This window comes from Arctopsyche grandis, chromosome 10 (genome assembly GCF_051622035.1).
Source record: "Arctopsyche grandis isolate Sample6627 chromosome 10, ASM5162203v2, whole genome shotgun sequence".
NCBI lineage: Eukaryota > Metazoa > Arthropoda > Insecta > Trichoptera > Hydropsychidae > Arctopsyche > Arctopsyche grandis.
Genome location: NC_135364.1, coordinates 27,255,623 through 27,269,275, shown reverse-complemented (window position 1 = coordinate 27,269,275; position 13,653 = coordinate 27,255,623). Strand labels below are relative to the sequence as shown.

Below are 13,653 nucleotides of genomic sequence, written 5' to 3'. Positions count from 1 at the left end.
CATATTTAATACTGTGAATTTCATATTGACGGATCAATGATGAAAATTCTATTCAATTCTTACACTTTCCTTTTTGTATATGCGAACGAACGCTTTGTTTGCAATACTTTTTTTTTTTTAAATCTAAAGGAAAAACTTGAGCTTTCCTAACATTTACGCCTTGCAAAATACAACAACAATACAGGGCTTACACAAAGACCTTTAGAATTTTCATTTTCATACAAAACAATACTCATTGACGGCGTAAAAAAATCATCAATTGAAGTTTCGACATCATTAATCGCTTCCGCTCGAATAAATATTCGATTCAATGAACGAACACGTTTTTTTTTTTTACACCAATCACTTACATATTCGCAACGAGAACAAATCGATCAAATTGCGCAATCTATGTATATAATTAGGATACGTAATTTGCATATATTCGTATGTGAACATTTGCACGTGCAAGCGAATGCATCGCAATCAACGCCATTTTCCATTTTCACACGGTCCCTTTTCAATTTTGCGAATGTGCAAATTGCTAAAACGGTCTCGTCGCTGCATACTACATATATATTTATGTATGTACATACGTGGGTATGTACGTACGTATGTATAATACTCGCCTTGTGTACATTCCCGGATCTGTGTATAATATGTACGGAGTCCAGGTCTATAAAATTCCCTTTGTCAGAAAAGCGGCCGGTTTGTTTAGCTTTGTTTTAAAGCGGGTGGCCCCTGTTTTTAATAAATAATAAACTATGCCGGGCGCCGCTCTCGGCTCCGTTGATGAATAATTGCAAACGAAACCGTGGGGTGCAAGCAGGGGTGTGCAAAGGGTTAAAGCGCGCAACAAGTACATATGTACGTGTGAAGATGCACGCTTTTCTCTCTTTCCTCTTTTTTTATTTTTTACATATGTACCTCCTTTACGTTTCACTTACGATTACAATTCAGGAAAAAGTTTGCCCATTTTGCTCATTTTGGTCATCAATATAAGTAAATGGATCCTCCGCCTTTACGATGGTGCAAAAATATCGTGTAAGACGCGTTTGATATCTGCCCGGCGAGATAGTCGTTGACGTTTATCCATCGTTTGTTTATTAGCTTTAAACATAGATGGCGGTAGTAAAATAAAATTATTTTTTTTATTCAAAATAATAATTTTACATACAAATTATAGAAGAGGTATGTTTTTAAAAAACTTTTTCTTCTATGCCATTTGAAAATTCCTGTGTGATTTGAGATGTTAAATTGACGATTAATCTTCGCTTCAAAGGGTCGACATATCCAGCAGTATTGCTCGGTGGTTGCGTTTACATTTAGCACCGAGAGGTTACCGGGTTCGATCCCGTGCTAATCTTTAATGCTGCTGGTCAGACTTGGATAGTTGTGACTTCGAGTCGATCGTTTCCGTACAGAGTTTGCCAATTTATCTTATTTCAGCAGCGTGGACTAGTGGTTAGCATATATGCTTTCGAACAAAGTGGTCCCGGGTTTGAGTCCTACTGGTGTCTGCTGGTCAGACCTTGGTTTGTGACTCCAAGTTCTTCGTTTCCTGCCAGAGTTGGCCAATTTATGTGATTTCATTGTTGAAACGGTTCCTTCGTCAAATTGGCAAAAATCATCCTACTCACCATGTCACCAATATCTGAATTTGATTTATGTACAATATGTAGAAAAAGTATTGATGAATTTTGCCAATTTGACGGAGGAACCATTTCAACTATGAAATCAGATAAATTGGCCAACTTTGATAGGAAATGATCGACCTGGAGTCACGAATCCAAAGTCTGTCCAGCAGCAACTAGTAGGATTTGAAATCGTGACCACTATGTTCGAAAGCATATATGGTAACTACTATTCCACACTGTTGGTTCCGTGGATATTCCGTATTCGTGATTTTCGTGGCAACAATTATCGTGTGCGCGATCGCAATGTGCGAAATAATCCGTTTACCAGCAAAATGCCTTCTGTACCGATTAGTATCCTAGTTATAGTTTTCAATGATTGTTCTGGTTAATTCACACCAAATTTACGCATGTTGTTTGTACAAGTTTTCATTGCTTTAGCTAGAATATGTATGTATGTACGAAGTATCGATAGATAGTGACTGAGATAAAATTCAATCTCTAAACTATATTTATTGTTTTTTTTTAAACAAAAACAAACAGCATTACAACGTATATAACATAACATTGATACCAAAAAATTTTCTAAAAATAAATTACAACAATGAAATTGAATAAAAACAAAGAAGAAAAACATTGAATAGTGGTAGATGTGGAATATATGTTTGTGATACTAAGAATAATGACCAAATAATACTTTGACTGGTTTCTACTCGGTGTTGATCACTGGTCCGTACATATTTGTATCTGTGTGATAATCATTATTTATGAACATACGTAGGTACAAATATTTTAACTTTTTTGACATATATTTGACGGAGCCCCACAAGGTACTAATTGTTCACGCATCACATGTACAGGATGATTACTCAATAAATAAATTATTCAACTCATTCATACCAACTTAATCATCCATTCGACACATGCATTATTATAGTATACTAGTGATGCTACCCAGCTTCGCTCGGTAAATGGAAATAAAATGAAAACCATGAAAAAATCTTCCTTCCGTTTTTTTGCAAAACTTATTAGAATCAAAAAAATAATATTAATGACCGACCAATCACAAACGTGTTTGACCAATCCAGCCAATCAGAAACGACTTTGACGACAGTCAATCAGAAACGAATTACAGACGCCGTTTCGGTTTTACATATACATATATAAGATTATAGTATAACTGAGATTATAGTTTTTATCAAAAAATCATCTGTTGAAATATACACTTTGATGTTTCTAAAGCATTTTATTTCTAAACATAATATAAAAATATATATGTACATATATCACAATGGAATAAAATTTGCCAACAACTTTTTTCTACCGTTCACAATTTGGCATTAATATTTAAATAATGAAAAAAAAATCAACAAATAAATTTCATAATTGTTTCACACGCATTACATACATAGTTATATAATATAATTCACATTACATGATTGCTTCATAGTATGATTACAAGCAAAAAAATCATAATATTCAAAAACACGATTTTACATCAATTATAAGTTATTATACGAGACATCAGCCAAACTGTTTATATATAAAAAGCTTATTTCGCCACACCGATGATTGTTCCCACAAATGTCATTCCGACAATGTCAACTGACATCACACTCATAGGTCAAGGGCACGAATTCGTGCACCTGATATCTGCTATCCTTTGCCCGATGCAGTAGAATTTCGATTATCCGGACCGAATGGGGATCGATCGGGATAGTAAACGATTCCTTCACAAGGGTCAAACTTTGAAAGTTGCAAGTTGAAAGTCCCTGGGCAATAAATAAAGTGTCATAGGCAGCGGCTCACACATCCGGAAACGTATGCGATGCAACTGCATTAGAGTCGTGCCGCTTGATTGGCCGCCCGGGAGGATGACTGCGAATTGCATTTTGCAATTGCACCCGCAATTCGGCTTAAATAGTTCATCAAACTCGAATTTATCGCTGCGTCCTATCTGCGGTGTCACTCTAGCGAGTTATATTTCATTTTTTTTTGTAAACGAGAGGCTACATGTGTACATAAATTTTGATGAAACGTATCGTAACCAAACAAATCCTCGTTTTGTGATTTCTTATGCTACGTCTCCACTTGCGGCGAACTATCTGAGCCCGTGTAAACTCTGTATATGTATAATCTCTTTTCTATTTCTAATTATTTCTCCTCTCATTATATCTCGTTTCAATATGCTAAATAAAGTCCAATGCGCTCAAAGAAGTGAGGAACGCCGTATACTTGGCATTATTTATTTATTTATTTTTTTACATATTTTATTTTATTTTATTTTATTGTTACAAATCAATACACACTCGCCATTACAGATTTGCTCCAATGCGACGGGTGAACGTTAACGAAATACAGAATACATAAACAATCAGAAATCAGAAATACAGTAATACATACAAATACATACATATACAATCAGAATATATAGCATATAACAATTAATCAGAAATAATAATCATAGAGACATCTATGGATTATTTTTAGATTTTCTTTTGTATACAATTTTTATACATATAATAAATACGAAATTATAGAGATGTCGATAGAGATATCTATAGATTTCAGATTACTGTGTATAATTATTACAGATTATGCACGGGCAGATTTTGTGACAACAGGATTAGATCTAATACCAATTTTCAGGAACCGTTTCAGCAATGATCAGATAACATTGGCAAACTTTGATAGAGAAACGATCGATTTGGAGTCACAAAACCCCCAAATCTAACCAGCAGTGGCGAGGACTCGAACCTTTGACCTCAGTGATGCTAAATATATACGCTACCACTAAGCCAAACTGCTGGCTTAGTATTGATATACCAGGAAAGCCTTACAGGTAATCCCAATGCGCCTTCCTGGCTAATTACAAACATTGCAGCATTTTTTTTTATTATACAAGTCGCTAAATTACGAGACACTGAAAAACTCGCAAATTAACGAGACATCTGTGAATTGTACATAAATTTGATTGTACATTAATCAATCTCAAATCGTAGTGACATAGTAGGTAGGAAGGATATTTAGCCAATTTTACCGGGAACCGTTTCAACAATGAAATCAAAGAAAATTGGCAAACTCTGATAGAAAACGATCGACCTGGAGTCACAAATATCCAGGTCTGACCAGCAGCACTACAGATATACTCAGAAAATTCTTTTCAATCGAGGTCAGCTCATGGGATCGAACCCGGTGCCTCTCGAGGCTAAGCAGAAGCTTAACGACCGAGATATGTATGCTGCTGGCATAACGAGGCATAACAATTTATACTAAAGGACTTTTCATATCAAGGCAGTGTAAGTTTGTTCAGTGAAACACTTCCCCAAGCAGAAAGATGAGAGTGGATGAAGGAGGAAACTTTCCTACTGTCTCTCTCTATTTTGTTTATTTTAAGTTTGGTGTGCTTATTTTGAATATAGACTCAATTTTTTACATTTATTTTTCAGTTATGTCGAAGCAGCCGGCCAGCGATGGCGAAAAGCGGCCTTCGAGCTCGGAAGGCAAACAACCAGAGGAGAGAGATCCCATTGCCGAGTGCATTGGCAACTATGGACTGTGGCAACTTAAAACTACGTTCTTGCTGTCGCTGTGCTCCTTTCCGTGCACCTTTCACATCTTCGCACCTACGTTCTTAGTAAGTCGAGTTTTTAGTCAAATGATATATGTATTTAGTAAGTTTAAATATTATAAACATGAAAAATTCCTGTCATTTCTATACATAATCTTCCATCTTAGAGAATATTGGCTATTTTATTCCCCTAAGGAGGCTGGGAGTACATGCATAATTGTATTTTTGGTGAAAAGTAGTGCTTTTGTTGACTAGTGTATCAAATAGAAGAGATGTCAGCTCATACTAACTTATAGAAATTGGTTATATGAATTTCAATGTTGAAAGACAGCATATGTGGGAACCTCGTGTAACCAAAACAATGTCTTTGTTGTCAACTTGTAATCATTGATTATATGTATGTACATACATGTGATATTTTTACATATTTTCGTATATTAAAACTTGGTTCGGTTATTATTCCGCAAAAAGCGATCTCGCGCAAGACAATCTGAAATCTCGATCACGGAACATCTGGCACCCAAAAACTCCATCAATCGCGAAATATTTTACCAACGAAAACTCGAGTGCCAGAGAGTTTCGTGATCGAGATTTTACTTGCGCATGATCGCAGAATATTCCGTTTACCTGAAACTTATATGGGTAGAAAATATTATTTTATCTATAATAAAGTATTATCTATCTAGCTCCTACCATTTTCCGTATTATTATTTTTTTGCTCTACATTCTAGCACTTTTGAGTGTCTTTCTCCAACTTATTTAATGAGGTTTATTCTTTCGATCTTTTCACTCGTCGACTACTCCAGTCATATTTCTCATTCATATATTTCGCTTTCTTTCTTTCTTTCTTACTTTCGCCTATATCTTCGTTTTATTGAGTTGCAGTGAATCGTATGCAATATCTTGGCATTCGATGTGCAAGTTTGGTATCCACGTGTATGTAAATACATATGTACTAGCAAAACACACTGACCGAATATTCTCCTCCAAGGAAAGCAGTATTTATTTACTTAAAAAAGCATCCCAACTTCTTTATTTCCGGGAATATTGATAACTTGACCATATTTATATATATTTTTTTACATGCATCATATTTATGTATATGCTATGACAGGAATTACCCCAATGGGTAAGGCAGCACACAAGTTAAATAATTTTTGTACATAAGTACTAACAATTTTTCAAACATAATAGTGCATATAATATAATAGAGACATCTATGGACAATCAATAAAAACATTTTCGAGATGCCAATAACTCGAATTTGCGAGAAACTGAGGGGGAGGGTACCGATTTATTTGATCTGTCATAACAATTACGATAGAAAAATCGGAAAATTCCAACAGAAGACGGTTGGTCTGTGTTTTATTGACCACAAGATGTCGCCAGCAGGGTAATTGGTAGGGACTTGAACCCACGACCTCTCTATTTTATTCTAAACAGACCATTGTGGCATAACAGGAATTCCTAAAGCGCCACAATGGTCAAAAAATATAACACAAAAAAAAAACAAAATAACAATTAAACATAAATTAATACATAACGAAAATAATATACTCATCAATTATACATAAAAAATACATTTGAACATAAACATAAATACATCCATACATAAACATAAAAAATAGCATTTAATAATAACAGATAAAGTAAAAATATGAAATAAAATATAGCATAAGGAATGCCTTGCACCTACAGCCAGTTTCAATAAATATGTAAGAAACAACTACAAATACAAAACATCCCTGTAAGGCCCAAATGGAAGAGAGTTAATCAAAATTTCACTCATAAATCACAACCAATCATGAAAACAATGATGAGCGCAGACTACCAGATAAATGGGTTAGAGTAATTTCCGACAATTTACGCTCACTAAGGTGGAAAATATCACATTCAGTCTCGGCAGCAACGATTTCATTAAGAAGTCGAATAGCTCTTGGATTAGGAGCCATTCGAAAAAGGACTGTGCGGGCAGGAGGTACAGCCAGCAAATGATGATGTCTACCACGCACATAGTGATTAGGGACATAAAGTCCCAACTGCTCCAACAACAACGGGCATGACGTATTACCACGTAAGAGCAGGAGAACGAAACGAATTAATGAGAAGTTTCTCCGAAGTTCAAGGGAATTATACCCAAGCATGCCCAAAAGGATATATTTAAGGATGTAGTTATGTATTTATTGTGTATATATTTTACAAAATTAAAATTGTATGGAAACAAGGATTCGTTACATTTACTTCTTATTAAAATTAATTTCCTTTGCTCTTTGTAGTAATACGTACATATGTATATATCTACATATACATATGTACGTGGGATTTTTTCAGTCTCCGTTTTCCATTTTCAAATTCAACCAACCGCTTAACAAAGCAATCGTTCTGTTTCAGGCAGCTCCGCAAGAATTTTGGTGCGCACGACCCAACTCCCTGAACATGGTGAGCATCGATAAATGGCGAAACTTCAGCCAATCGGAAGATGCATGTCAGATACTGGACTTGAACTGGTCAACCGTGGACAAGGACACGATAGAGAACGGCTATGCACCTTCCGACGCCAAACTGATACCTTGCACCCACTGGGAGTACGACAAGAGCATCTTCACCACCACCATAATATCGGAGTGGAACCTGGTATGCGATCGCGCAAGCCTCAACACCCTGGCCGAGACGCTGTTCTTGGCCGGAATCGGAGCTGGAGGGGTCGTCAGTGGGATGATATCCGACCGATTCGGACGGAAGAAGACCATGGTGGCCGCTCTGTTCCTGCAGACTCTTCTGGGGCTGTCGATTACGCTGTGTCCTTGGTACGAGCTGTACCTGGTGCAGAGAGTCATCCTGGGATTCTTCAGTGTGGCCGTGGTGTTTTCAGCGTTCGTACTCGTCGTCGAGCTGGTCGGCGGAAAATGGCGCACCACTGCTGGAGTCTGCAACTTCTTCCCTCTGCCGGTCTCTTACATTTTGGTATCCGGCTTGTCTTTGGCTTTTCCGGAATGGAGGCATCTTCAGCTCGCCGTATCCCTACCTGGATTTCTTCTCATTACATTATGGTAACTTTTTTTTAAATGCATACCCCACAGCAAACTTTTCACTTTTCACCCACAGCAAACTGCATATACCTCAAAGTTGGGTCGAGGAAGGTTTTGATCTCCAGTAGTGTCTCGTTTGCCTTCTGGAGCAGAAATAATGAAAAAATGAGGATGGATTGTGATTTTGGTGGGTGATAGTGTCAATTTTGTATGGAACTGTCCCAACAATTATTGTCAGATAAAATCGGAAAACCCGCGGAAGAGACGGTCGAGATTTCAACCCACGATCAATAGACTGATTAACAGTTGATCAAGCATCAAATGATGTATTCACTTCTACTATGTATTCATTTCCACTTAACGTTATCCAAAAGATATAAATCGAGTGTAAAGACGAGTCATGAGCTAAAATTGGCACTCGAACAGCAGTTACAGCATCGTTCGGTTGTTACTTACAAGTATTGAATATGTTAAGTGCGATTATCCAAGGTTGTGCAATCGTTCATGCTGAATCGCTGTCTGTTAAAAGTATACGGTTCCATGCACTATAGTGTAAACGACTGAGATAAATCATGGTGGATGCTTATGTACAGTGGTACAATAGTCACTGAAGAATTTATGTAGGTAGGTACATACATATGTATGTCATAGAATAATCCAAGTAGGTATTAGTTTGAAGATTATTTTATGAATTGGATATTTGGAAATTCTTTCGAATCTGTGGATGTACATATAATCTAATCTGAAACTTTTTCACATGGAATAGATTCCAATCTATCTGCATTAAAGTGTTTTCGTTTATATGTAAATAAATATTTGAAATCGGAAATGTACTGACTTGAGAAATCACAGTACAATTTTTTTCTTTTACAAGTTTGAAATGAATTGAAGCCCGGAATCGTACGACCCGGCATGCCTTTTTAATTCGTACGATCTTAGTATTTCAACAAGTTTCTCCTACGTTTCTCCAAATATGGGAATCATCGTTATCGATCACTGGTCAAACCTATGTCATCACAATGAAAATATATCACCAAAAACACTCCAGGCGGTGAGTTTTGGTCTAGCATAGATGAGGCGTGCTAGCGTTTTTTGACATGTGCCAAACTATCTAAAAAAACCACCAATCCGTGTGTCTTCGCTCTTAGTTTGACAATATTTATAATGTACAAAATAATTGTCAATTACACTGAGCAACAAAAAATCACGTTTTTGAGTTACCAGAGCGGTGACTAACCCATCTTTACTAACTTTGACCCACTGAATTCGAATATGATAATGATTTTTGTTGGTTGGTGATTGTTTACGAGATATGAGCGTTTAAAAAAATGCGCGATTTTTACAGTTTTTTGGCTTATGCGGTCTTTAACTCAAAATCTAGTATTGCTGTGATCAAAGTGAGTATTGGAATCAATAGTCAGATGTTTTTCCTATTGATTGACCAATAAAAATCATTATCATATTCGAATTCAGTGGGTCAAAGTTAGTAAAGATTGGTTAGTCTACGCTCTGGTAATTTTTTTTGTTGCTCAGTGTTGTCAATTATTGTCTCTGTTATTTGATTATTTTACTATATCAAGATGAATGTTTGTTTGTTTCTCCATAGTGAAAATTTACATGTAGAGCTACAAAATTTGATGTAACAATATTTATTTAATTATATGGTCAAAAAAATACAATACAATACAAATAAAGTTAGTAAAAAAGGAAAAAAAAAAAAGAAACTACATGTTATAAAAATGTTTGGATAAATCGAATTTTAGCTTACATCTACTGATATTAAATAAGTCAGATATATACAGCTCATTACCCAATCTGTGCACTCTTGACATGGCTGAGTTCACTGAATTTTGTGTAAAATTTTCTGAAAAAGTTCAATTATTTATTTTTCTTCTAATTTTTACCCACCCAAGCAATGCCGAGGAATTTAGAAATCTATTTTCTGCTATATGCATTAGAATGTTTGTGCTAGCTATACAAAATCTACTTTGATTTCAAATTTGATTCACATATCATCTCATGGTATTCTAACTTATACTGTAGATACTTTTTGGACGGGGTTTCAAAAAAAATTGAAATAGTATGAAATACTTGAAATACTAATCACTCAAAACAAACAGGTGGGTCGTGCCCGAGTCTCCTCAATGGTTGCTTACCATGGGTCGCATCGCCGAAGTGAAAGAGATCATGAAGGAGGCGGCTGCTTTCAATAAACGCAAACTACCACCGTCTATGGACAAGATCCTCCAACCAGACGGCAAATCGACCACCAATGAGAAGGCCGCCGGAGTGATGGACCTGTTCCGGGGCCCCACCAGAAAGATAACCATATGCGTTTTCATCGCGTGGTTCGCCACCACGATAGCCTACTACGGCCTGGTCCTCAACATCAGCAGCTTCGGCGGCGACCTGCACACAACCTCGGCACTGTCCGGTCTCGTCGAGATACCCGCCATAGCGATCAGCATCCCCGTCTTGCTCAAGATGGGCCGTCGGTATCCCATATGCTTGTCGATGGTCGTCGCCGGCATCGGGTGCGCCATGGTGATGGTGGTGGATTTGGTCAACGGCAAGCAGTGGATCAAGATCGCCGTGGTGATGCTGAGCAAGTTCGCCATAAGCGCCACCAACGGCGTGCTGCCCATGTTCACCGCCGAACTGTACCCGACACTCATGAGGAATCTGGGCGTGGGAGCGAGTCAGGTCTCGGCCGGCATTGGACTTATTTTGATACCGTATCTGTGGAAATTGGTAATTGTTTCTGATGTCGTTTTGTATTCGTTTGTTGTATTTTGAAATAATCCTTTGGTTTGAATTTTATCTGCAGGCCACCGTTCAACCGATGCTCGTGACGGGAATCATAGCGGTCCTCGGAGGGCTTTGCGTCTTACTGTTGCCTGAAACTGCAAACAAATCACTGACCAGTGTGAAATATGACGAAGAAAGGTATTGAATATTCATAACAAGTAGATTTTTGCTCGGTAACTAAGTCCATAAATTCATAAATGGTCGGAAACAAATTCATATATGGTCAATTTTTATTTATATAAATAGTCTTTATCTAATTATTTATTTGTATTTAAGGCGTACTGGAGCACCGGCAGAGAATACGGTCATCAACGGCCCTTATACAATAACGGAAGCGAAAGCCAGTTAGTCTGACGGACATATATCATCTATCACGCACATACATACACAACTTTACATATCAAACAATGACCATGTGACAAATTTTACGTAGTTTATATAATATATAATATATAATATATATATATATATATATATATATATATATATATATATATATATATATATATATATATATATATATAAAGTTGAATGCAAAACCAATACAGTCTTTAGTCAGAAAGCAATCAATAGTATTTTCAATTATTTTTTTTTTCGCAAATAAATTGTACTTATTAGCTATGAAATGTGTACTTACGTTCAATCGCTATTAAATTATTTTTGTGTACCGATAGAAAATAATCAAACGATAAACCGGAGAGCAATACGTGTAATTTGTTGATTCGTGAATCGAATGCAATATGTATTTTTATTATTTATAAATTAAGTAATTCTAGTCTAATAATTCGTTATACTTTTATACTGATTGTGTGTAAAATTTAAAAATAATCTATATGTACAATGTATTCAATTATTATTTACAAAAAAACTTAGCGAGTAGAACTTCAAAAAAAAAAAAAAAACGTAACCTCAATTGTAAGACTTAGGTGTCCTATATATATTATGCATACATACGCGTTTAATTATTTTGTTGTTTCATGACCTGATGCATAATAAAAATACACAGTAGGCGTACCGAGCAGGATCTCGGTGTGTTATTGATTTATATTATATTATATAGAAAGAAGAAATCATTTGACCAATATGTATGTAGTATATTTTACGAATGCAGGACGCGTCCGTGCATCTTGAATGTTTTTAACTGGTGCATGCTGGATGTGAACCATATTATTTTTTTTTTTTTCACCGTACAATGGCTAACTTACTTACCTTCTGCCATAGGAATATAAATATATCGTAAAATAAATTTTAGATAGTGTAAGTTGATTTTTATCATCGTTTCTCGTCTTGTGAGAGCAGAGTGTATAACAAATGAGAAATTTACCGTATCGTTAGTTTCGGATTTTTAATGATAAAAATTTAAAAAAAATTAAAATAAATGTATTTTTTTCTTAAATTGTAAACTTACTGTACGTATAATATTTTTTGTCTTTTAAATTTTGAGGTTTTAAACTAAATAATCATACGCACAGTGTTCAAAATTACACGTGCGACATAAGACATAAGCTTGTGTAAAAAAATATTTTCTGCAAATAAAAATGAAATTTAATCGTACGCATTGTTTTACTTGAAAATCCTATCTATTTATATACATATATATATACACGAGGAAAATGAATCAAATAAATTTGTAAGTGATTAATATATTTATTAATTTACTAAGCAAAAGTAACATTACTAAAAAAATAATATATATGATACGTCTTGGAACATCGCATATGTTGAAATATATCCGATTCACTTAAAGAGATTTACATTGTTTAGTTCTAAAAGCAACAAGCATAAAGATATTAATTGAGAGCGGTGCTGGTGAGTAAAGCGACGCCTCTCTCCAGGAATCGGTGATGCTCGGAGCCGGGAGCGACGCCCAATTTCACCGTAAACAGCAGCTCAGTGCGATGCGAGTTCAAATACACGGGCAGGACCAATCCACTAGCATCCATATCGTCACGTCCTCTGCAAAAAATAATAAAAAAAAACGCATAAACAACCACATTTAGCCAAATAACAAACATAAAATAGAGAGGTAATTACCGCAGCCACGTGATAATAGTCGTGGGAAGATCGACCATGATAGTAGAAGTCAACAGAAGTTGATTGTTTCGAACTTGGGCACCTTGTAGCTTAAGCCCGACGACGCAGAACGAACTACTGTCTGTATCGGACACCGTCTTTGCAGCTTTACCATTCTGACCAGCATCTGGTATAGTCACCTATTGAATTGTACAACGTGTTAGAAATTAATTCTACGCATTGATTAGTTGAATCAAAGCAACTTTAGAAACCTTAAGATGCAACTCTTCAAGGGACCAGCTGTTCGCTTGAGCTACGCATTGCCTAGTAGCTGTAATGTAAGCTTCCGGATTGAGCAAACCTCCGAGCCATATCGGTAAATCCTTAAAACACAATAAAAATATATAAATAAATACGATTGTTGATATAGCAACGAGTAAAACCAAGTATAATATAAAAATAAGAATCTGTTTGGGACTGACTTGAAGTTCTTTAGCACCCTTTGACGCAACCAGCTCGGACACTTGCTGAAGTTGTTTAACACGCTGAGCAAAATCAGTGATCCACTAAAAATAGAACAATTCCCAAGTCAAAATTGATCTTCCTTACAGAAATAAAT

The 13,653-nt window shown here is 36.0% G+C and overlaps 2 protein-coding genes across 4 annotated transcripts in view; one reads left to right on the top strand and one right to left on the bottom strand.

The window, feature by feature from the left end:
• The window catches only part of LOC143918094 (organic cation transporter protein), a 63,066-nt gene extending 51,596 nt beyond the window's left edge, over positions 1 to 11,470 (top strand). For both annotated transcript variants that reach the window (XM_077439797.1, XM_077439798.1), the window contains exons 2-6: positions 5,063 to 5,250; positions 7,576 to 8,234; positions 10,334 to 10,964; positions 11,041 to 11,159; positions 11,298 to 11,470. In XM_077439797.1, coding sequence (XP_077295923.1) covers positions 5,063 to 5,250; positions 7,576 to 8,234; positions 10,334 to 10,964; positions 11,041 to 11,159; positions 11,298 to 11,370 — 1,670 coding nt within the window. In that variant the 3' untranslated portion in view covers positions 11,371 to 11,470. The remainder of the gene's footprint in view (positions 1 to 5,062; positions 5,251 to 7,575; positions 8,235 to 10,333; positions 10,965 to 11,040; positions 11,160 to 11,297) is intronic.
• A 1,180-nt stretch (positions 11,471 to 12,650) lies between these two features.
• Positions 12,651 to 13,653, bottom strand: part of Dhc64C (dynein heavy chain, cytoplasmic) — a 40,756-nt gene continuing 39,753 nt past the window's right edge. Inside the window, exons 84-87 of one of the 2 annotated variants that reach the window (XM_077440236.1) lie at positions 13,517 to 13,600; positions 13,307 to 13,417; positions 13,056 to 13,234; positions 12,651 to 12,977 (exon numbers count right to left, since the gene is read on the bottom strand). In XM_077440236.1, coding sequence (XP_077296362.1) covers positions 12,812 to 12,977; positions 13,056 to 13,234; positions 13,307 to 13,417; positions 13,517 to 13,600 — 540 coding nt within the window. In that variant the 3' untranslated portion in view covers positions 12,651 to 12,811. The remainder of the gene's footprint in view (positions 12,978 to 13,055; positions 13,235 to 13,306; positions 13,418 to 13,516; positions 13,601 to 13,653) is intronic. The other variant, XM_077440237.1, reaches the window with a different exon arrangement.